Here is a 22278-nt window from a genome sequence, read left to right on the forward strand (position 1 = left end):
TGGCTTCATTTCATCGCTAGCCTAATAGAAATGATTAGCCACATGGCTATGGAACAATTGTGCCTGACTTTGGGGGACCACGTTTTAAGTTTGGAAGATCAATGGCTTTGTGAGCATTTAAAATAAAAACATGAAGAAAGTCACTTACTGGGATAATAAACCCTTCATTGTTTCAGAGTCCACTAGACATCTAGAAAGCATATTTTAGGGAGAATGTTGTGGTATATTTGTAACAGTTAACTTTTGCTGCTTGAGAAAACACCCCCAAAATTTAGTGGCTTAAAAGAACAAATGGGTTCTCTCTTAAGAATCTGCAGTTTGCCTGGACTGTTCAGCTCTAGGCTGGCTTGGCTGGGGCTGGGTGGTCTAGGATGGCTTCCCTCAGCCCTGGGGCCCCAGCTGGACCACTGCACATCCTGAGGGGGCTGGCTGGGGTCTCTCTCTGTCACCCTCCAGGTGGCCAGCCCAGGCTCCTCACATAGTGATGGAAGAGTTCTCTACAGCAAGAGGGCAAACCCTAACGCACGAGCACTTTTCCAGCCTCTGTTTGCATCATATTTGCTATTTTCCCATTGGCCAAAGCAAGTCACATGGCCCAGGCTAGGGTCAGCAGGAGAGGAGAGTAACCGAAGGGTAGAAATGGGGAGAGGAATTATGGAAGTCATTTTTCAGATAATCCAATGCAGTACTAATATTCAGTAATTTAGATCCAAGAAACCAAAAGCAGAAATTACCTTGTGCAAAGATTCTGATATAAGCCTCATGGCAGGTTTAATGCTGAAATCTCAAAGTTCAAGGATATTTCCCCAAATTATCTCTCTATATTACTGCAACAGGAAGGAAAGGTTGCAAGAGATTGCTAGACAGTTGAGATCCCATTGCTTCTGCTGACCCAAGCAGAAACACCACTTGGCATTACTGGATTATGTACCCACCATATCAGTGACAAGAACTCTACCGATGTGATTTAATAAACTTATTCTGACTGGTCCATTGCCCCCTTTATGAGTCTAATGACATTACAGTCTTTATCTGTGACTTTTTGTTGTTTTTGTTCCCTTCAACAAAGCTGGTCTTGGTGGTACGTGTAGGATGTGGTGAGTGTATTCACATGTGCGTATTACCCACTGCGCCCGAACGTTCCCCCTGAATCTCATGATTGTTCTAGGCATAGCTGGGGTGTTCTTGGGGAGATTACCAAGAGCTACCAGACCACAGGGCTTTTGGAGGAAGCAGCAACTGCCCCTACCAAGGCAGTTTCTCCCTGTGGAAGCAGCTCGTCTCTCCAATTCTACGTGTTGATGCCTAGTAAGAGACGGGAGAGATGAAGAGGCTCACGGTGGGGAAACAGACCCAACTCCTTCACACGAGACAGTAGTTTCAAACATCTGGTTTGGCTCTGTTGCTGGAAAACCATTTCTTAGAGGAAGATCAAAATATCAAAAGATTCATTTTGGGGAGAGAGGAGAAATGGATGGGGGCCCTGGGGGCAGGCAGGGTGTGGGCAAACCCTCTGCTCTGGGTTATGGATGAGGACACAAACATGAACAACACCCCCCGCTCCAACTCCGCTTAATGGGCTGAGGAGACTCAGCGGCCCTGTGTTTGTCTGAGGAGTGTTCAGTGTGAGCACCGTGTAAACAACAGCCTGGGAGGCTGGCACAGAGCCCGCACCACAGGTAGAAACATGTGTGGACTGCATTCCTGCCGGGCCTACATAGTAAGGATCATCCCCCAACCTGTTATGAACCAAGAGGACCCCTTCCCAGCAAAGCACATGCCTGTAGCCCCAAGCTTGGACCTGGCAGAGGTCCCAAGGCTCTAGGAAGAGCTGGGTGAACCCAGAGAAATTATTACAGAGTAGAGATGCTGCAGAGGGAGTCATGCTGTAGAGATCAAGGCTCAGCACTAGGACCCAAACTTTCCTTTCTGTTACCCTTATGACCTCGGGTAAGTCCCCCCCACCCAATTGCTCTAGGACTTAGTTTTGGTTTGTTTTTTTTTGTTTTTTGTTTTTTTTTACTTTTAAAAATAGAAATCCCTCACACTCCAAGACCCCCTTGTTTGGTCTACTTCTCCTTTTATCCATACCATTTGTTGGCTTCTAATATACTGTATAACTTACTCATTTTTTGTTTATTAATTATTGCCTGACTCTTCTAACTAAAATATTAGTTCCACCAGGACAAAAATATTTGGAAGTTTTATTTAATGATATTTCCCATATATCTAGAATTATGCCTGGCATACAATAGGGGCTCAATAAATATTCATTGGATAGATATTAAGTGATGACCTCGAAGGATCATTTCTAGCTTTACCATTATGTAGTGGTTATCTACTGCTGTGTAACAAACCATCCCAAAATTCGGTGGCTTAAAACAACAGCAGTTTATTATTTCTCATGATTCCATGGCTCAGGAGTTCAGGCAGAGTCCCACAAGGTAGTTGCTCTGTTCGTCATGCCATCTGCTCTTTTCAGCTGTCCACTGGGAAGGGCTGGAAGGTTCAACAAGGCTTCACTCATGTGTGCAGTATCTTGCAGCCCCTCATGTGCTTCCTCCCTCTTCCATGTGGTAGCCCATAATTTACAGGTTTAGCCTCAGCTTCGTTCACAGTGACTGGATTGCCCAGAACAAAAGTCAGAATCTGCCAAGCCCCTAGGGCTAAAGTCAGCTCAGATTTTAGGGAGGGGGAAATAAACTCTCTCTCGCTCTCGCTCTCACGCTCAATGAATGTGTGTATGGGTAGGGAAGGAAGCGGTGGTGGTCATCTTTGGAAACTACCTACCATAGTATTCCATGATCCCATACTCTAGAAATGGGTGCATTCCCAATAAGCACTTACTGAGCACCTCCTAGGGGTCAGGCCCTGGCCACGTGCAGACCACCACAGTGCTCAAAACCTCAGTCAGAGTCCCTGCTCTCACGAAGCTAATCCCTAAAATGAACTCTGGAGCCATGAGCCTTCTGGTCCCCTCCAACAGTGAGAACGAGGGAAGAAGACATCTGGCAGGCTGCCTGACCAGGGGGATTTGGGGACTCTTCGGGTGAGGCTGGTGGCTGACCGTATCCCTGGCTTCCTTCCAGATTCCACAGATGGTGAGGGCGACTGGAGTCTCTGGTCCGTCTGCAGTGTCACCTGTGGGAACGGCAACCAGAAACGGACCAGGTCTTGTGGCTACGCATGTACCGCAACAGAATCTAGGACATGTGACCGTCCAAACTGTCCAGGTGGGTTTATGCAGGGAGTGGCTCCAAGTTCAAGGGTAGTTTTTCATTTATACTGAGACCTCAGAGAAAATGACTTTTTAAAGGACAACCATTTCCCTAATAAGAATTCTGACCAGACTGCAACAACAAGAGATGAGTAATGAGCTGAATGGATGAAAAGATGGGTTTTCTGAGTCTCACGCCCAATTACAACAGCCATGACGTAGGACCCAATGGCACAGTGTACTTGTTTAATTTAAAGGAGGGACTCTGGTTAACTTGGGCCTTTGATGTGGGTTTTGTTGTGCCTTGAAGAGACACACACACAGAGACATTCACGGTCTGAGAAGGAAGCCAGGACAAGAGGTTTTGCAGACACATACAGGAAAACCATGCAGGTAGCCCTGTTGATGAGGCATGAGAGTTGCTGAAGGCTCCATGGGAGGAAACTGAGGAAACGTGGCAGTTAATTATTACTTTTTTTAAAAGATGCATTTATTTACTTGAGAAAGAGAGAAAGTGAATGGGGGGGGGAGCAGAGGGAGACAGAGAATCCTGAAGCAGATTGCCTGTTGGGTTCAATCCTAGGACCCTGAGACCCTGACCTGAGCTGAAATCAAGAGTCAACTGCTTAACAGACTGAGCCACCCAGGCGCCCCCAGTTAATAATTACTTTAAACTGCATTGTCAGTGTTTTAAAAACGAAACTAATTGTAAACTTGGTGAAAGGCCATATTAGGGGTAAAAAAATTAATTGTGTCTGTCTGTAGCAATTGGGTATCAAAGTGTGGCCTGTTTTTATATGGCATACCCACTTTTAAAGGGTCAAGAAAAAAGAAAAGAAGGAGGAAAAGAAAGAAGCGGAGGAAACGAAGGAGGGGGAAGGGGGGAGAAATATGCAACCAAGACCACATGTGACTCACAAAGCCTAAAATATTTACTCTCTGACCATTTACAAAACAATTTACCAACTCCTGGTCTGTAGTTTTGCATTTACTTGTGTTCCCAGTGCCAGGTGGAATACCAGCTCAAAATAAGATCTCACGTTCTTCCAACAAACTGCACATTCTGAATGGCTTCATCTGAAAGGTATTTCAGAGACAGAAAGTTTGATCCCTACACGCCCAAGCTTTCCTTTTTCTTTTTTTTTTTAATTTAAATTCAACTAGCCAACACATAGTACATCATTAGTTTCTGAAGTAATGTTCAGTGATTCGTCAGTTGCATATAACACCCAGTGCTCATCACACCACGTGCCCTCCTTAATACCCACCATCTAGTTACCCCATCCCTGCACCCACCTTCCCTCCAGCAACTCTCAGTTTGTTTCCTAGAGTTAAGAGTCCCTCATGGTTTTTCTCCCTCTCTGATTTCTTCCCATTCAGTTTTCCCTCCCTTCCCCTATTCCTTATATTCCACATATGAGTAAAACCATAGATAATTGTCTTTCTCTGATCGACTTATTTCACTTAATATAATACCCTCCAGTTCCATCCATGTCAACGTAAATGGTAGGTATTCATCCTTTCTGATGGCTGAGTAATATTCCATTGTATATATGAACCACATCTTCTTTATCAATTCATCTGTTGAAGGACATCTCAGCTCGTTCCACAGTTTGGCTATTGTGGATGTTGCTGCTATGAACACTGGGGTGCAGATGCCCCTTCTTTTCACATCTGTATCTTTGGGGTAAATACCTAGTAGTGCAATTGCTGGGTTGTAGGGTAGCTCTATTTTTAACATCTTGAGGAAACTCCATACTGTTTTCCAGAGTGGCTGTACCAGCTTGCATTCCCACCAACAGTGTAAGAGGGATCCCCTTTCTCCAGCTCCTCACCAACATTTGCTTTTTCCTGTCTTGTTAATTTTAGCCATTCTAACTGGTGTAAGGTGTTATCTCATTGTGGTTTTGATTTGTATTTCCCTGATGCCAAGTGATGTGAAGCATTTTTTCATGTGTCTGTTGGCCATCGGTATGTCTTCTTTGGAGAAATGTCTATTCATGTCTTCCACCCATTTCTTGACTGGGTTATTTGTTTTTTGGATGTTGAGGTTGATACAGACTTCCTTTTACTTTTGTGTTTTTTTGTTGTTGTTGTTGTTTTTTTTTTTTTTGAGCGAGAGAGTGCAAGCGAGTGGAGGAGCAGAGAGTGAGAGAGAGAATCCCAAGCAGGCTCCATACTCAATGCAAAGCCCGATGTGGGGGCTCAATCTCATGACTCTCAGATCATGACCTGAGCCCAAATCAGGAATCTGACACATAAAACTGAGCCACCCAGACACCCCCAGACTTCCTCTTTCTACTCCTAGAACTCAGTTTTCAGGCCATAAGGCTGAGATTTGAAACACAAAAGAAGTAGCAGTGGGCACCTGGGAGGCTCAGTCAGTTCAACGATTGCCTCGGCTCAGGTCATGATGCCTGGGTCGTGGGATCGAGCCCTGCATCAGGCTCTCTGCTCCCTTCTCCCTCTGACCCTCCCCCCTCTCATGCTCTCCCTCTCTCTCTCTCTCACTCTCTCTCTCAAATAAATAAATAAAATCTTTAAAAAAAAAAGAAAAAGAAATGGAAGAGCAAAGGGGTTTCCGAGGGTAGAGAGGAAGGATCAGATTGGGCATGCATACGTTAGCAAAGCAGCATATGTAGAAAATGGGGCTGAAATTTAACAAGAGGCTGTTCTGGCTCTCTGTCAGCCATGCAGGTGGATTTCAGAAAGTGGAACAACCATCAGGATGCTTTTCCTGATCTTTCTCATGCTCATTATAATGAAGCGGAATTGGAAGTCTGATGTGATGGGATTTAGCTAGGTGGTAATAAACCCATAAATAATAATAAGAAAGAGGGAGGAAGAGGAGGAAGACAGGAAGACAATGAAGAAGGAAGACAAAGAGAGTGTGAAGAAGACAAAGAAGAAAAAAGGTGATAATGAAGATCATGGAGAATAGGGTTTTTTGAGGATTTAAGTATCAAGCAAATTTCTCACGTCTTCATGTACCTCACGTCATTGAATCCTTGCAATAGCCTCAGGAAGTGGGTGTTTATCACTGTACCCACTCGACAGCTGTAGGAACAGGCACAGGGTTAACTTTACGAGTCACACAAGCAGCAAGAGATCAATCTGGAATCTGAATTCAGGCAGTCTGATTCCAGAGTCCATGTTCTTAACCATTAAACTATTCCACTGCCATCAGGTGGAAGGATATGGGGCTCAGCCCCTCATGGATACCGACAGCATTTAGTGTCGGGCCTTGGGGGCTTGCCTGTTGTTTTCATTTGCCGAGCTGGTACCCAGATCCAATTCTCCCACCCAGTGACTGCCATTTTGAATGGTTCTCTGCCACCATTTTGAATGTTTCCTACTCATTTTCTCTCATCACCTACAGCAGTGTGCCCAGCACCCCTGCTCACATGTTTTCTTCTCTCCTGACCCTGCCCTTCTTCCATCCTTTCTGCCTCTCTCTTTCTGGGCCTCCCAATTTTTTTCAGGGCTCCTTTGAACATGAAGGAATTTGTTTTTTTGTTTTTTGTTTGTTTGTTTGTTTGTTACAGGATCTCTTTTTTAATTTGGTTTGTTGATTCTCAGCCTTACTGGAAAGAGTCATGGAGCAGGCAGTCTCCCTGACCTGTCAGTGATTATACTATAAAAGTTTGTCCCCTAGGTCAACCCTACAAATAAGTTCAAGGAGTCTCACATAAAGTCAGAGAGAGCCCCTTAAAGGAAATCAAGTCATGCCTCTCAGTCAGCCAAGACTCATCACCAACATAGACTACTATGTTCCACCACCCCAGCCTCCTCAGAGGCCTCAGCTAGCAGAGCATTCCTGTTTGTAAAGGAAGCCTGGATGGGAGTGGTAGATTGGGGGAGGAGAGGGGAACCAGGAAGTATGAGACAAATTGGATTCAACCCCTCAGAGCAAGTAACGACAAGCCCAGCTTCCTCTCTTTGGGGCATCATTGGCGGTTCTGGACGTCCTAGAATGTGAGATGTCTGATCTTTAGCTGTGGTCTGCTGTATCCTCAGAATGAGCTAGAAAAGACTCCTGGGGAAATTATCAGCTAACACTCACCACTTACTCCTGTAAGTGCTTTCTTTACACATAATTCACTAAATGCGTTGAACTCTGTGAGGTGGGGCACTTATTTCTCCCCATTTTACAGATGTGAAAGCTGAGGCGCATGAAGGTTAAGTGGCTTGCCCGATGTTACAGGCTAGTAATGATATGAACCCAGGCAGTCGGTCCTTAAAACTGGTATTGACCACTAGACAAAATATTAACCACTGCCTCTAAGTCAGTGTGTCACCCTGACACCACCAGACAGCCTTACAGACAGACACGTGTCCTCTACTGCCCCAAACCCCATTCCTGGACCTAGTGAATGAGTTCCTTAAGTCTCATTCAGGCACATTTGGATCTGATTTCATGCTGCTAATGGTATCTGGGGTTTTAATATATTTTATGCTCTACTACCTGCTTTTTACTGTTTCCTCTGCTGGCAAGTTCCTACCCATGAGTAGTAATGAACACAAAAAAGGCTTTGTTCAGGTGTATTTGTTTCTTGATTTGCTGGGGAGGCGGGGGGTAACTTTTTCCATATAACTAGGGAAAAATGAGCTCCTGTCTGTGTTTAGGAATTGAAGACACCTTCAGGACAGCTGCCACCGAAGTGAGTCTGCTGGCGGGAAGTGAGGAGTTTAATGCCACCAAACTGTTTGAAGTTGGTAAGGAGATTTTTCCCCCATTGTTAATCCAAATATTGATTTAATATTTTGGAGATTCCTTTTGCCTTTGCAGTGCCATCCCATTCTAGGATCCATTTAAGTGTTTCATTTTCGTCTTATGGGGTCCAGTTCTCCCAGCATATTTCTTGCTCACCAAGTATACTCCAAGCTCACCAAATATACTCTTGCTACTAAGCAAGAGAGAGCTGTCCCATGCCTCCTGCAGCAGGCCGAGCAGAGTGGAGAGCCCTCTGTGTCCGCCTTGCTTGCTACCCACCCCTCATGGCGAGAAGTGGGACATGGCCGCTCTCCCCTCAGCACGGATTCAGTCTCCAGTGGGGGCCTCGGGCCACATGGAATCCCTTCTGACAGCTCTCACTGAGTGTCCCCAAGAAGTCAGGAAATGCTGGTCTCAGTTCTGTAGCAAAAGGAGGGAAGGAGGGAAGGAGGAGAAAGGAGCTGTCTCAGTATTGTGACTGCCTCCCTCTACCGCATACATTTTTGTAAACCGTCGGTGTACTCGGTTACTCGTCTGCTCGAAAGTGCTAGACCAAACACAATCAACATGAGCCAGGCCAAACTGCAAGCGACTACTCGGGTGCAAGGGGAAAGCTTCCTTTTTTCAAAATAGCTTCATGTGCTTCAGGATGCACTTCTTTACTACAGAAAGGTGAGACTCCTTCTGCCACATTTCTGCGCGCCACCCAAAACTTCTTAAACCTCGGCCACATGGGAGCCAGTTTGGAAATTCTGTGTGACCCAGGGCTTCCTCCTCAGTCCTTCACATGCACAAACTACCTTTGGCAGGAGCCTTCTGCAAACACGATGCATTTGACTACCCCACCTGTTGCCCCCAAATAAATTAGAGACTAAATGTGGGAAATTTACATAAAATGGTAGAGCAACAAAGGTTGTCTCTTGGGGACAGAGAGCTTCTCAGCTATGTCCATATTGCACACCCTACAACAGGCAGCTGCTTACTTTTTGCAGAGGACAGGTCCAGTTGCACAAAGCCACAGCTGAGGTGCGACTAAGGACACATAGAGATGAGTACAGGGATGGTATCAATCAGGTTCTGGGCGGGAACAAACATGACACACTGAAATCAGGTAATTCAGGAGCATTTGATGAAGTTCTATTGGCAAAGGTGTGATGAGCAGTGTAGGATGAACACCAAGAAGGGGTTGACAGAACAGTGGGAAGCCCTTACCGTCCCTTGGCCTGAAGGGACCAGGGTAGCTGTGTGGAGAGGGCTACCCACCAGCACTCCTGGCTCTCAGAAGGGTGTAGCCAACCTGCAACAGTGAGGGAGGAGCAAACACCTTGACCTCACTGTCCTTTCTCTCCCTGGTCTCTGGCTCAACCCAGAGAGAAGTCAGGGCTCAAGGGGCCCATTGATACAGTCCACATAGGACAGCCTTCCAGGGCAAGGAAACACATGGAATGAGGATAGAGAAGGACAAACAGAAGATGCCTCCCTGAGATGGGACACAGCTTGATCTGCACAAGGTCATTTGTCAACCTGGTGGTGCCTCAGTTATCTGATCTGTAAAATGGTATGAGGTGATAGGGCCCACGTATATAGCTAGTGTAGAATTGAATGGGTCAGTATTGGTGAAGCATTTAGAACATGTCCATCACACTGAACACCTACCGAGTGCGAAAAATAAAAACAAGTCAGTGTACGTTCTACAGGTGCGTGAATTATGATGACCTGCCACTCTGGAAGGAAAATAACAAAGCCATTTTCTAGAGCCTCCCTGAATATTGTTTCTGAAGGCCCTGCCTTCTGAGGGAGACCCTCATTGGCTTTGCAGGCACACAATTCCCAGGAGGGAGCCTGCGTTCTCTCACTACTGTTCAGTCAGGGGCTCCCAGGGCTGGAATCTTAGCACTCACGCCTGAACAGAGCCTTAGCACACCCCCGCTGGCAGTACCCCGGACCCCATGCCGTGGGCTCCCTACCCTCCTCCAGCGTGATCCTCATCGCACATTAGGGGACGGGCGTTCTCTTCATCTCCAGTCTAGAGAAGAGGATACTGAAGCACAGGGAGGGAGAACACCTGCACGAGGGCATGAGCTACTAAATGGTCGAGCTGGAATTCGAGCCCAGGCAGCAGAACACAAGCTCCCACACTCCTCATCTTAGGCCAGGCCTTTCTGAGCTCCTGAAAGACACCCCATCTCTCTCTTCCACATTCCACTGTAGAGAAGCCTGAGTCCTCCTCCAGACTTCCCCCAGCCTGCCCCCATCCTGGCCACTTGATTCCTTCTTTGGGCACCACCAACCTCCCAGGCACCTGAGTCAGAGATGTCTCTCTTCCTTCACCCTCAAGCCCACCCAGGCCTGGCGGCCCTAACTCTCTGAGCACACTTGATCCTTCCTGTTCCCTCCCTTCCCATCTGGACTCCTGCAACTGATATCAGCCCTGAACACATCTTACTGTACAGCTCCGCCAATAGCTCACTGTCCTTAATAACCCTCCGTAGTTCCCTAGAGTCCCGTGAACAAGCTTAACTGCACTGAAGAGCCCCCTGATTTGACACCAACAGCCTGATCCCAACTGTGTTCCGCACCCCCAGACAACCCCAGCAGATTTTTTCTGCTCAACCTTGGTGTATACACGTGGCCTGTTCCTGGGGCCAGTCGTTCCCATGGGGCAGGGCAGGGCCAGCACAAACATATCTTGGTTTTTCAAATAAAACCAGGAATCCACATTCATAAACTGGAACCACCTAAGTCTTAAATTATTTCAACAATTAATTACTTAATTGGCAATGAAGTCAGCATATTTTTAACATTGTAAGGTGCAAGTACAACAACCTCCAGGGGCAGGTTCTGGCTGGAAGCCTAGAGGTCAGTGGCGTCTGGCCTAAATATTAAGTTCCCTAAAAGCGGGGGCCAGCAGCCCCTTCCTCTTTGAGGCATCTTACCACACGGATTTGCGTTCAGGGTTTGTCACTCTCTGGTGCCTGTGGTTAGGAGATGAGGCCACCAGCTGTAGTTTAAACCTGTCCGTGAGTGGCACAAATAAAACTTGGCCCCATCAGTTTGCCTTTGAGGCACTTTCTACCTTGTCACCAGATACTTAAACAGGGGATTCAAAATTGCCCTTTGAATTATTGTTCACTTTGTTATAGGGGATAGTGGAGTTATCCCCCTGTCCTCCCTGTTTTTCCCAGATGCCTACTAAACTTCAGGGATAATAATATCCTATATTTTCAAAAAACAAGACAGACGAAGCACTTGTAATGGTAAAATCTAGGTGATGGCAGACAGGTAGTCACTGCTCAAGTATCAAATCTCTACTTTTCTGTGTCTGAAAACTTTTCATAGTATAAACTGGGGAGGAGGTTGCCTTGTAAATAAAATTCCTGAGTTCTGGGCGGGGTGGGGCGGTGAGCACAACCGAACCAAGGTCTGGCGGCTGCAGGGGAGAGGGGAGGAGCTGACTTCAGTGCTAACCTGCCGCCCGTGTTGCATGTGGTGAGAGGGTTTCTCTGTGGCCTTTCTCAGACACGGACAGCTGTGAGCGGTGGATGAGCTGCAAAAGTGAGTTCTTAAAGAAGTACATGCACAAGGTGATCAATGACCTGCCCAGCTGCCCCTGCTCCTACCCCACCGAGGTGGCCTACAGCACGGCGGACATCTTCGACCGCATCAAGCGCAAGGACTTCCGCTGGAAGGACGCCAGTGGGCCCAAGGAGAAGCTGGAGATCTACAAGCCCACGGCCCGCTACTGCATTCGCTCCATGCTGTCCCTGGAGAGCACCACGCTGGCCGCCCAGCACTGTTGCTATGGCGACAACATGCAGCTCATCACCAGGGGCAAAGGGGCGGGGACGCCCAACCTCATCAGCACCGAGTTCTCCGCTGAGCTCCACTACAAGGTGGACGTCCTGCCGTGGATTATCTGCAAGGGCGACTGGAGCAGGTACAACGAGGCCCGGCCTCCCAACAACGGACAGAAGTGCACGGAGAGCCCCTCGGACGAGGATTACATCAAGCAGTTCCAAGAGGCCAGGGAGTACTAAGGAGAAGCCACCTCCGGCCTTTGTGACACAAACGCGCTGCGCTGATCTGCCGCGGGGGCAGAGTCCGTCTTATCCGCATCCGTGGATATTTGTATATACCACGTGGGTATTTTCCATAACTCACACTCGCGGTGCGCACCAGGCCCGGTGACTGCCCTCCGAAGCCACCTTGCCGTCCGAAATGGCCCGCAGAGCTCCTTGGAATCCCTCCCAGGGCCGATGTCCGCGGGAGGGAGAGGACGAAGGAGCCATAAGAAGCTGGAAGCCGCAGTGGGTGCGATTCGATTCGCGCCCAGATCCGGCGTTTCCTGGAGAAGCAAAGAGGGAAGGACTGAGTTGTACACGTTCTAAGCGGTTTTTATATATAACTTATTTAATATGAATGTGACTTAAGCATAACCTTTTCTCTGGAGTTGAGAAACTGTTTTAATCACTTCTGTGAGAGTTCAGACAGGGGCTTAAGGAAGTGGAAGAGAAAGGGAATTTTGGAGTAATTTTTTTTTAACTAAATAACTCAACGGACATGTATCAAAAACAAGAAAATGCCCACCTTAAACCAAATGTTCTTTAGTTATGAGGCACCTTGCTGGAGTCTCAGCTTCCAAAATGCCCTTGCCTAAGATTGGATAGGGGGTGGGGGGCACGGGGGTGTGTTGGGGCAAATCTGAGGACTGGTTTTAAATAGGCTTTAAAATAAAAGGTCAATATTAGCATAATGCTATAATTCTACTAAAAGGCTTCAGAGTGGCAGAAGTTCTGCTCAGGTCTTAGTGGGAGGTTCGGAAGGCGACGGGAAGGTCAGACATAAAAACAGGTAGTAGCACTTTTCCAAAAGAAAAAATAAAAGCAAAATAGATGGGAAAAGAACACGGACCTCATTTCATCTATTTTATTCTAATACCATCGTAACAATTTTTTTCTCCACCAATATATTACCAGTAAATACCTATAAAAAGAGTAGGGGGACTCAAGTCTAGAAAATCCTAATTTTTTTTTATGTTTTAAGAAAGGGGGAAAAAACTACATTATTTTTGTAAAGTATTTATTGAGTCATTGAGTCTTGTGCATCCAGTAATTGTAATATGACCTGGTTCTGTAGTGTGGAACTTAGGACAAAGAATTTGTTCTTATGCAATCTTTACTTGCAAAACTCCAGGAAAAGAGAATATATCATAAAATCATAATAAAATGTGTTACCTGCAATAAATGTGTTACCTGCGAATATTTATGATGCAAACACCATAAAGAGTAAGCCCAGTGTGTCAAGGCAGGAGAGAGGAAGGTTCAAACCAGGTGGGAATAAAAGGCTGATTGATTGATGTGATGGTGGGTGGTATAACTCACGGCATCTTTGGCACCAAGAATGTCAAGCCAGTCCCCAGGAGTCTGAACACAGTGACACACAGGTAAGTTGTTGCCCACTCCAAGCTAATAAAGAGCTAAGAAAAGCAGGCCAGACCAAAGGCTTAAGAGAGTTCAGGTGAGGGGCGTCTGGGTGGCTCAGTTGGTTAAGCATCCAACTCTTAACTTTGGCTCAGATCATGATCTCAGGGTCGTGAGATTGAGCCCTGTGTCAGGCTCCGTGCTGGGCTTGGAGCTTGCTTAAGCTTCTCTCTCTCTCCCTCCCCCTACCCCTCCCCTATCTCCCTCCCTATCCCTTTCCAAAACAAAAAACAAAAGACCGTCTAGGTGAGCAGGACTGCTTCCAGACAAAATTGTGCAGTGACAGAAGTAAGTAGAACTACTCATCATGCAGATTATTCCTTTTCCAGATGAGAAAACCAAAACCCAGAAAAAAAATATATCACATTGGACCCATCTTTCATTTCCTAGCCTAACACTCTTTCTACCATATTAAATCGTCGGTGTCCTGGTGGTGTCTTTGGTATTCTTGACCCCACCCTTAAGTTCCCCTAATAAAATCTGTTCTTTTGGAAAAGCTATTATCAATCATTTACACTCTAGAATGAATTACCCCTGTATTTCCCTTCTCAGAATATTTATATTTAAGAGCTCTTTCTAATTATGACATGAGAAGCCTTATCGACATCTGAAGGAATTTTAAGCAACTGAACTGATAGGGAGAGAATCAATACATCTATATACCAGGGAAGCAGATTTGGTTTCTAATAACAGGAAAACTATTTTGCAAAGGTAGTTGGTTGCAATGGATTGCATTGCCTTTGAGGTGGTGAGTTCCCTGTTGGGACAGGTATTCAAGCAAAGACTGGAGATGAGGCATATGCGAAGCTCAGCTGAGTCATGAGAGAAAAAAATGTACAACAATAACACCCTCTGATAAATGTTTTTTTAAGGGTAAGTGCAAAGTACTATGGGAATACAGGCAGGAATCAAGGAAGTGCTTGTTGAGGCTAATGGAGGAGTGGTATTTCATAAGGCAGTGAAGAGGGAGCAGGAAGTGGATGCATTTGGAGTTAGAAAAAAGTAAGAACAAAAACAAGGAACTAGGAGTGAGTTGGGTGTTTTCTGAAGGCCAGTATGTTTCGAGTGATGAGCAGAGGAACAAGAGTGGTAAGTTTTGGAGCTAATCTAAGGTGTCTTAATTAAGGATTTAGCATGGAAGATTAAAAGGGACAGAGCTCTTTCCTACTAAAGTGAGAATGACTGATATGAGCCATATTTTCAATGGGCTCTTTGCCTTTTCTTTGCCAGGCCTTGCTGGTCAAATAAAATGAGAGTGGGAAGATGAGGTGAACTGGAGGCAGGGGAGGGCCCCTGTGCTCTTTGCCTACTGAATACATCCCCAGTCTCCTGTAGGTCATCAGGTTAGTGCCATACCTCTGGAAGTTTGCTGAGCTATGGTCCGCCTCTATCAGGATAAGCTAGTTTTCAGTCCCAAAGCCAATGAGTGATACTCAGAAAGCCAGAACCCCTCTGCTCGGGTATCTGATAAGACAAAGCAATCTTACCGTATTTTCAGCACAGGGCCTCAAGCCAGCCTCAGGATAACCCCAAGTAATTCCCTCCTTGCAAGTGGATCATGGGCTCAGGGGCCAACTTCACCTGCAGCAGAGCATGCTGCCTGCACCCTCACCGGCAGCACCTGCATATGACCCCCTCAGCAAGTGCTTTACAAAGGCCTCTCATCGGATTTTTTGCTCCTTCGCTTCTCGCTGGAAAAGGAGCCCCTTTTCTAATCCACTGGGCCTCTTGGGTACCACGTGTGAGCAAGCCAATGGGGGCAAACGGAGACGCCCAAGGCCCTCTAGTGGCCGCACGTGGGAAAGTCGAGGAAGAGGTCTGGGACACAGAGCTTTCTCTTTGGCCCCAGTACAATAGTCCACCATGATTACGGCCCCCGGAGTGTTTCTCTCTGTGTAGCCCAGCAGCCAGGAGGTTAGCGTTCTCCAGCCTAACGTCAGGGACCAAAGAACAGGTACTATACTCGCCTCTCCTTCCTGAGCGCACACTTTGCGCCCTTGTGCTGCTCACTTTCCCATGAGAGGCAGGCATCCTACATGACGTCCTTTCACGGATGAGGAAAAAGAAGCCCAGCAAAGTTAATGAACTTCCCCGAAGTCCTAACGCTCCACAAATGGCAGAGCTGGCTGAAGCCAGTCCTTTCTAACCACCAAGCCAGCATTCGTAATCTTAATCCTTGTTCTACCCCCTTCCTAAGTCTTCCCAACACTCACAGGATCAGTTTGGTTTTTGTTTGTTTTTCTCTAACTCGCTCTGCCTTTACTCAAATTGTTCAAATCTGACAATGTCCCTGCATCAACCCTTCTGGTGGCTCGCATTGGGCACAGAGGCTCTGGCTTTATCTCTACATAGTCTGCTCAGCTCTGTCATTGCTCCTGTAGTTGAGCCCTTGCTCTGGTTGGGTCAGTAACCAAGCTCAGCGTTTCTAGAAGAGCAGAGTCTGGTCTGTTTTCCCTCCTGCAACCAAGCCCCATGCTGTTGCCGGTTGGGGGGGCCTCAGAGGCAGGTGTTGTGTTCCTTACTTTTCCACACCCCGAGTTCCTAGCGCTGCACCGGGCAGACGTCAGGCAATGGGCAGAGAGGGTTAAGAATTTGAAGGTTGACTCAAGTGGCCCGTATTTCAGTCCTGGCTCCCACACCTACCTGCTGGGTTCCACTGGACACATTAATCAGCCTCTGTGCACTTCTGTTTCCTCATACAGTTGTTACAAGAACAAAGATAAGAGCCACAACACTCCTGGGGCCTGTCAGATACTGTGCGCGATGAAGGCTGGACATTGGGACTTAGTCATTTGGCAACTATATATTGAACATCTCCTAGTTGCCAGGCATTGCTCCAGATGCCAGAGATAAAACAGGAAACAAATCCGAGTCTTCCTGTTGGAGGGCAGACAGCCGAAAAACAAATAAGTACATAATCTGCGATAATGATAAGTGATATAAAGAAAAATAAATTATTTGATCACACACGTATGTTGCATTATTTATGGCAATACTAGTTGCTATAATAGATAATCCTCAAAATCACAGTGGCTTAACACAGTAAAAATCTAGGGTCTGTTTCTGGTCAAGTGGTTCTCCTCTAAGTGATGACCCAGGGGTCTGGGATCCTTCCATATTGTGGCTCGGCCATCTTCAAGCTGTGGCTCTCTAGGACTTCCTGGGGGTCATCTCTACTCATCTCTACTCCAGCCTGCTTGAAGAGTAAAGAGCGGGCAGGACAAGCATAAATGTTTGCGTAGGTCAAGCAGAGAAGTACTGTACGTCATTTCACATCTCCACAGCTCTGTTCCATGCCACACTCTTCTGTGAGGACAACTGGGAAATAGAGTTTGGTTAGGGCGTTGGGGTGCAGGAAGCCGAGATAGGCTACGTGAGTGCTCTCAGCCAGTGTCTGTCTCAGAGGTAGACCACCAACTACCTGGTTACACAAGGCAGGAACGAAAGCCAGCGGAAGGGACTCTGGATGGGCCCAAAGTAGGCCACCAAAGAAGAGCGGTCCTCCCCAGCCCCTCACCATCTTCCACATCATATTATAGTGCTAAACTGGACCTCAGTTTACTATCTGCCAATTGGATAAGACCACCTGTCCTATCTACTCATTGGCACATCTCCCTTGGCACTTACCACACTTCCTACACATCTGTGTCCACCAGCCCAACTCTCAACTGGAAACTTCTGAAAGCCTTTGCCTGATCGCTTTCTCTGGGCAGTGGGGTCCCTTGGCTTGCATAGGAACAGACTGAAGTGCCAGGGAGTTAACAGTGCCCCCCAGGAGCACTTAACAGTTGGCCGAGGGGAGCCATGTTGGTGAACACCCCAGCTTCCTCACCCTCAAGTGGGGCCATCCCGAAGCATATTTTATACTATTCTTGGAGCTCCCAGTGGGACAGAGCTCCAGTCACCCACAGTGGTAACTTGCTTTGCTAGCACGCCATTTATTAGCTTCCATCCCATCCCTGTGTTTCTTCCCCACTCCCCTTCGGTTGCTCACTGGAATCGTCTCTCCAGTGTGCTACGTGCTCAGATCATTCTCTCTGGAATCTCTTCTGGGGGGAATCCCAAAGCAAGACATAACTTTATGCTTTAATACTTAATGAGTGCTATTCAAACATGAGCTTACTATTATTGTCATCATGCTCGTGAGAAGGTGAGGTTTTGCTGTTGGTGATAGCTCTACCCAAAAGGAAAATTCAGTCTCATTCTGACCAGAGTCTGGGGCTCTACTAGATTTTTGAGCTCTTAAAAAACAAAGTAATAAGCCCCAAGTTTTTATGATTCGACCCAACAGACAGAAAATGACTCTGCCAGATGCCTCTAAAAATTGCTGAACACCTTCTCCTAATTTTCGAATTCATCTCCTTGCTGACTATAAAGCAGCCTTGCTCCACGGACCACACTTTGAGTAGCACTGTTCTACTCAACTGAGTGGCAGTGAGCAGGGCTTCCGGCCTGACATACAAAATCATGTAAAAGCTTCACAGGAAGTTATGTGTGGGGAGGGAAGAGGATGGGGTTCTCCCTTTGTCATCCACTTACAGTTTCCAATGGAAAAATGTGTGGGTTGTCACCATTATGCCTGCACTATTTTAGACTAATTAAAGGCTTGCCGCAGTAATTACTGGGTGGCTATGCACAGGAACATACATCCATGCATACAGATCCTGAATACAGTAGTATAAATTAAGACAGAAAGCTTACAGCCTGTTGCTTTTTCTGAGGCTTAGGATTGATTTACCATACGGGATTAGAAGAAGAGGGGCACTCTCTGGGATCAGAAGGTAAGACTTCTTAGGAAACAAATTTATGGGACTAGCAACTCTTTGTTGAACCAGAAGAACAAAGCTTAGAGACAGTTTGGGGTTTTTTGTTTGGTTTGGTTTGGTTTTGGTTTTTGATTTTTTTTTAAAGATTTTATTTATTTATTCAACAGAGATAGAGACAGCCAGCGAGAGAGGGAACACAAGCAGGGGAGTGGGAGAAGAAGAAGCAGGCTCCCAGTGGAAGAGCCTGATGTGGGGCTCGATCCCATAACGCTGGGATCACGCCCTGAGCCAAAGGCAGACACTTAACCGCTGTGCCACCCAGGCGTCCCGTGTTTTTTATTTTTTTCTAACTCCATCTCCACAGAGAGGTTTGGAAAGCCAACGTACACAGATCAGTGCCTTGCCTGGAATGGCAAAAAGAGCATCATCCCGACCATTTCACTGGCAGGGGAGTTGGTGGCGGGCTTGGATGGAGACCCAGCTGCAAAAGCAAAGCTGGGTAAGAATTTTATGACTTTGCTAATTTTCTATCTGTTCTGGGAGTAATAAATGTGCCCTTACAGATATTCATGATTGCCCTCAAAATAAAATAAAATAAAATAAAATAACTTTTAAATGGCACAGAAAAGCCTTTCATTCTTGAAGCATGTAATTCATGGATGATTTTCAAAATTTCATGTTTGAATTGGGAAAGTAACAGTTCTTGTATTAACCAGCCAGTTGCTTCAAGAACATGACTCAAAGGATATAAAAATTTCAAGCCTGACTTTTAAAAAAGAAAAAAGGATTTTTTTTTTCTGTGCAGCTAAGTTTATTTTTCAGAAAGGTCATGGTTACATATTAGGTTTATTTGCCATGGAAGGGAATGGTCTAAATGAAGTACACCTTTAATTCCTTAGTGAAAGGGAGCAGTAGCAGAACTTAACAAGCACCGCTGCGAAATTTCACACCAATAGACATGCGGTTTTGCTTTGTCTAGTCTGTCCTCCTTTACTCCCTTCTACACCCAGCTTGGGTTTTGTTTTGTTTTATCTGTGGAGAGCTTAGCAAATGGACAAGGAGGTGGGGGAAGGCAAAGAGAAGAGCCAGGATTTCCCAGGACAAAATCCTTTTTGGAGCTTCTGAAGTAACTCATTGCCCCTGCTGTTAATATAACGAAAGTGAGGTCTTTACACAGGGGAAGACTGGGGAGACCCGCACCACGAATGTGGTCCTGTCCCCAAGGAACCTTCAAATCTTCCCTCAGGGACCAGCCCTGACCAGGAAGAGATTTCCAGAGGCCTCATGCCTCAGAGCCATGTGATGAGGATTCCTCCAGTCAGAAGAGAGTGGGGTGTTCAGCACTGATTGCTCTGGAGGGAAGGCCTTTCTTCAAGAATGTTTTTGGGTCCTCACCTGGGGACTGACTCTGCTGAGCAGAGGCCAAGGCTGCCTTCTCCAAGTCTCAGAAAAAAGCCCTCTGTGTAGCAACGCTTGAGCACTCGGTCCTGCTCTTACGGGATAGTATTGAGGAGAAAAAAAAGGAGGAGAGCAGGGATCCTGTTCTCTTTTTTTTTTTTTTTTTTTTTTTAAGATTTTATTTATTTATTTGACAGAGACAGAGACAGCCAGCGAGAGAGGGAACACGAGCAGGGGGAGTGGGAGAGGAAGAAGCAGGCCCACAGCAGAGGAGCCTGATGTGGGGCGATCCCATAACGCCGGGATCACGCCCTGAGCCGAAGGCAGACGCTTAACCGCTGTGCCACCCAGGCGCCCCAGGGATCCTGTTCTAGGAAGATAAAGGCTGGTTCACGCCAGTCACCATCAGCAAATGTAAAAAAACTGAAGCTTGAGATAAAAGCAAACTCACTCTGTGTTTTCTCTTCTTCAAGATTTCTACCCTGTGCCATTCCAATCGCCTTCCCCACTGCTCCTCATTCATTCCTTCTACCACCCAACCGGCCATTTGGTAGCCAACTTCCATTCTTTGTGGCCAATCCTTTTTTTTTTTTTTCAAATACTCTTCAATAAATAAATAAATAAACCCTTCGAACATTTGATTGATGTATAACATACAATCAGAAAAATGTACATATGTCATAAACGTGTGGCTCAGTGGATTTTCACAAAGTGAACGCACTTGTGACCAAAGTCAAGAAAGAGAATAGAAGGTTCGTGAGGGAGCTCCCTGGGATGAAGTGCTTTCTATCTCGATTATGGTGGTGGCTACACAACTCTAGGCATTGGTCAAAATTCATTGAATTGGGCCCTTATAGAAAAAATTAAATTTCATCAAATGTAAATGTTACCTCAACACAAAATAACTAAACATTCCCATCACTCCCATGCCACCTGTCAGTTAGTACCCACTTCCTACCAAAAAGGAATCAGTATTGAGACCCGAGATTGGTTTTGCCTGATTTCAAACGTTGGTGAATGCCTGCAGCACACGCCCGCCGAGGTCTGGTATCCTTAGTTCAGCCTCATGTTGTGAGAGTCTTCCATATTGCTGTCTGTAGTTATCGGTCATTCATTCTCACCACTGTCTAGTTTGCACGTCTCTATTTACCTTTTCTACCTTTTGGGTGGTTGCCAGTTTGGAGCTTTTACAGACAGCACTGCTGTGAACGGTCCAAGGTGTCCTTCATGTCCGTCTGCACACAATTCTACTGGGAGTGGAATTAACAGGTCCTAGGACGTGTACAGCTGTAGCGGATACTGTCCAAAGGTTTTCCAAAGTCGTCATATTGGTTGACATTCTATCTAGGAGTGGTTGAAAGTTTTGGTTCTTTGATCAATTTTGGTTCTACCCCCTACACGAAGCCTTCTTTGATATTTTTATTCTTTAGATTTAAGTTAAGGTATGTGTACTGAGCACCTACTGTGTGCTTGTCAAAATTCACCATGCTGGATACTGGAGACACAAAAAGGAACAGACAGGAACCTGTCATAAATGAAAGGTTCAGTGGGGTGACTAATTCAGACGACTGTAATACAGTGTGATAGGTACCATGGGAGCAGATGAGGTTGTGATTAATTACAACAGTTGTAATTAATAAGTCAGAGTTGCCACATTTTACTTAGGAAAAAAAAGTCTGATAATACCAAGTGTTGGCAAGATGGCGAAAAAACAGAAATTCTTATTGCCACTGCTTATGGGGATATAAATTGGGGGATAATTTGACTATACCTAGTATAGTGGATGTTATAAAGTAGATATGGCAGAAGTCACCAGTTTCACTCCTGAGGGCTTTCCTTATATTGTCAAAAATTGAAAACAACTTTGTCTTCCAACAGGAATGGACATATAAACCATGTATTAATAAGATAAAATGTCATCCAGCTGTTAAAATATATGATCTAAAGCTATGCATACTGTCACAGATGTGTCATAAACATATAATATGTAAAAAAGTAAATTTCAAATGGACCTATAAAGTATTACCCAATTTCAATAATCTAGAAACTCAGAAAACAATGTCTGGACACTGGCATAGGTAATAGTACTAAATTATGCAAGGGAAGGCTAACCACCCACTTCAAGGTAACAGTTACTTCTGGGGATGGATGACAGTGAGTGGGTGGAAAAGGTGGAAAATATTAGAGGTAATACGTTATTTCTTTTTTAAAAAAAAGGAAACCTAAAATATACTGCAAGATACTAATACTGGTTAAATCTGAGCATTGGGTAATGAACAATTGTTACATTATTTTCTGTATATGTGACGTATTTTAAACTAAGTATTAAAAGTACACCAAACTGAAAAGAAAAAAGAAATGATGTAGCAAGGTTGGATGGCATCCTACAGAGTCATGAGTCTGATGCCCCTTGGTACGTATGAGTCCACACACAGAGGACGAGGTGCAGGCCGCCACTGGTTGTTGATGGTAATGTTGAAGTTGGGACATCTATATACACCAGCTCCCAGGCAGTGAAGACACTCCACCTAGCAGCTGCCTTGGTTCTTCCAAGAGAAGCATACACTGCCTCTTCCCAGATTCAAAGTCTTCCTTCCTCTCTTGTGTGTACAGCTTGGGTTAAACAGAGCCCTGGACTGGGAACGTAGTCCCAAATCCAGCATCTACTGAACCAGAGGCCCCGAGCCCATCCCCCAGCCTTGC

The 22278-nt window shown here is 45.9% G+C and overlaps 1 protein-coding gene across 2 annotated transcripts in view; it reads left to right on the top strand.

The window, feature by feature from the left end:
- ISM1 (isthmin 1) overlaps positions 1–13176 on the top strand; it is a 75625-nt gene extending 62449 nt beyond the window's left edge. For both annotated transcript variants that reach the window (XM_034640634.1, XM_011224001.3), the window contains exons 4-6: positions 3090–3233; positions 7844–7933; positions 11451–13176. In XM_034640634.1, the coding sequence (XP_034496525.1) occupies positions 3090–3233; positions 7844–7933; positions 11451–11968 (752 nt within the window). In that variant the 3' untranslated portion in view covers positions 11969–13176. The remainder of the gene's footprint in view (positions 1–3089; positions 3234–7843; positions 7934–11450) is intronic.
- Positions 13177–22278: the final 9102 nt, after the last annotated feature.

The sequence above is a fragment of the Ailuropoda melanoleuca genome, chromosome 13 (assembly GCF_002007445.2).
Source record: "Ailuropoda melanoleuca isolate Jingjing chromosome 13, ASM200744v2, whole genome shotgun sequence".
Taxonomy (NCBI): domain Eukaryota; kingdom Metazoa; phylum Chordata; class Mammalia; order Carnivora; family Ursidae; genus Ailuropoda; species Ailuropoda melanoleuca.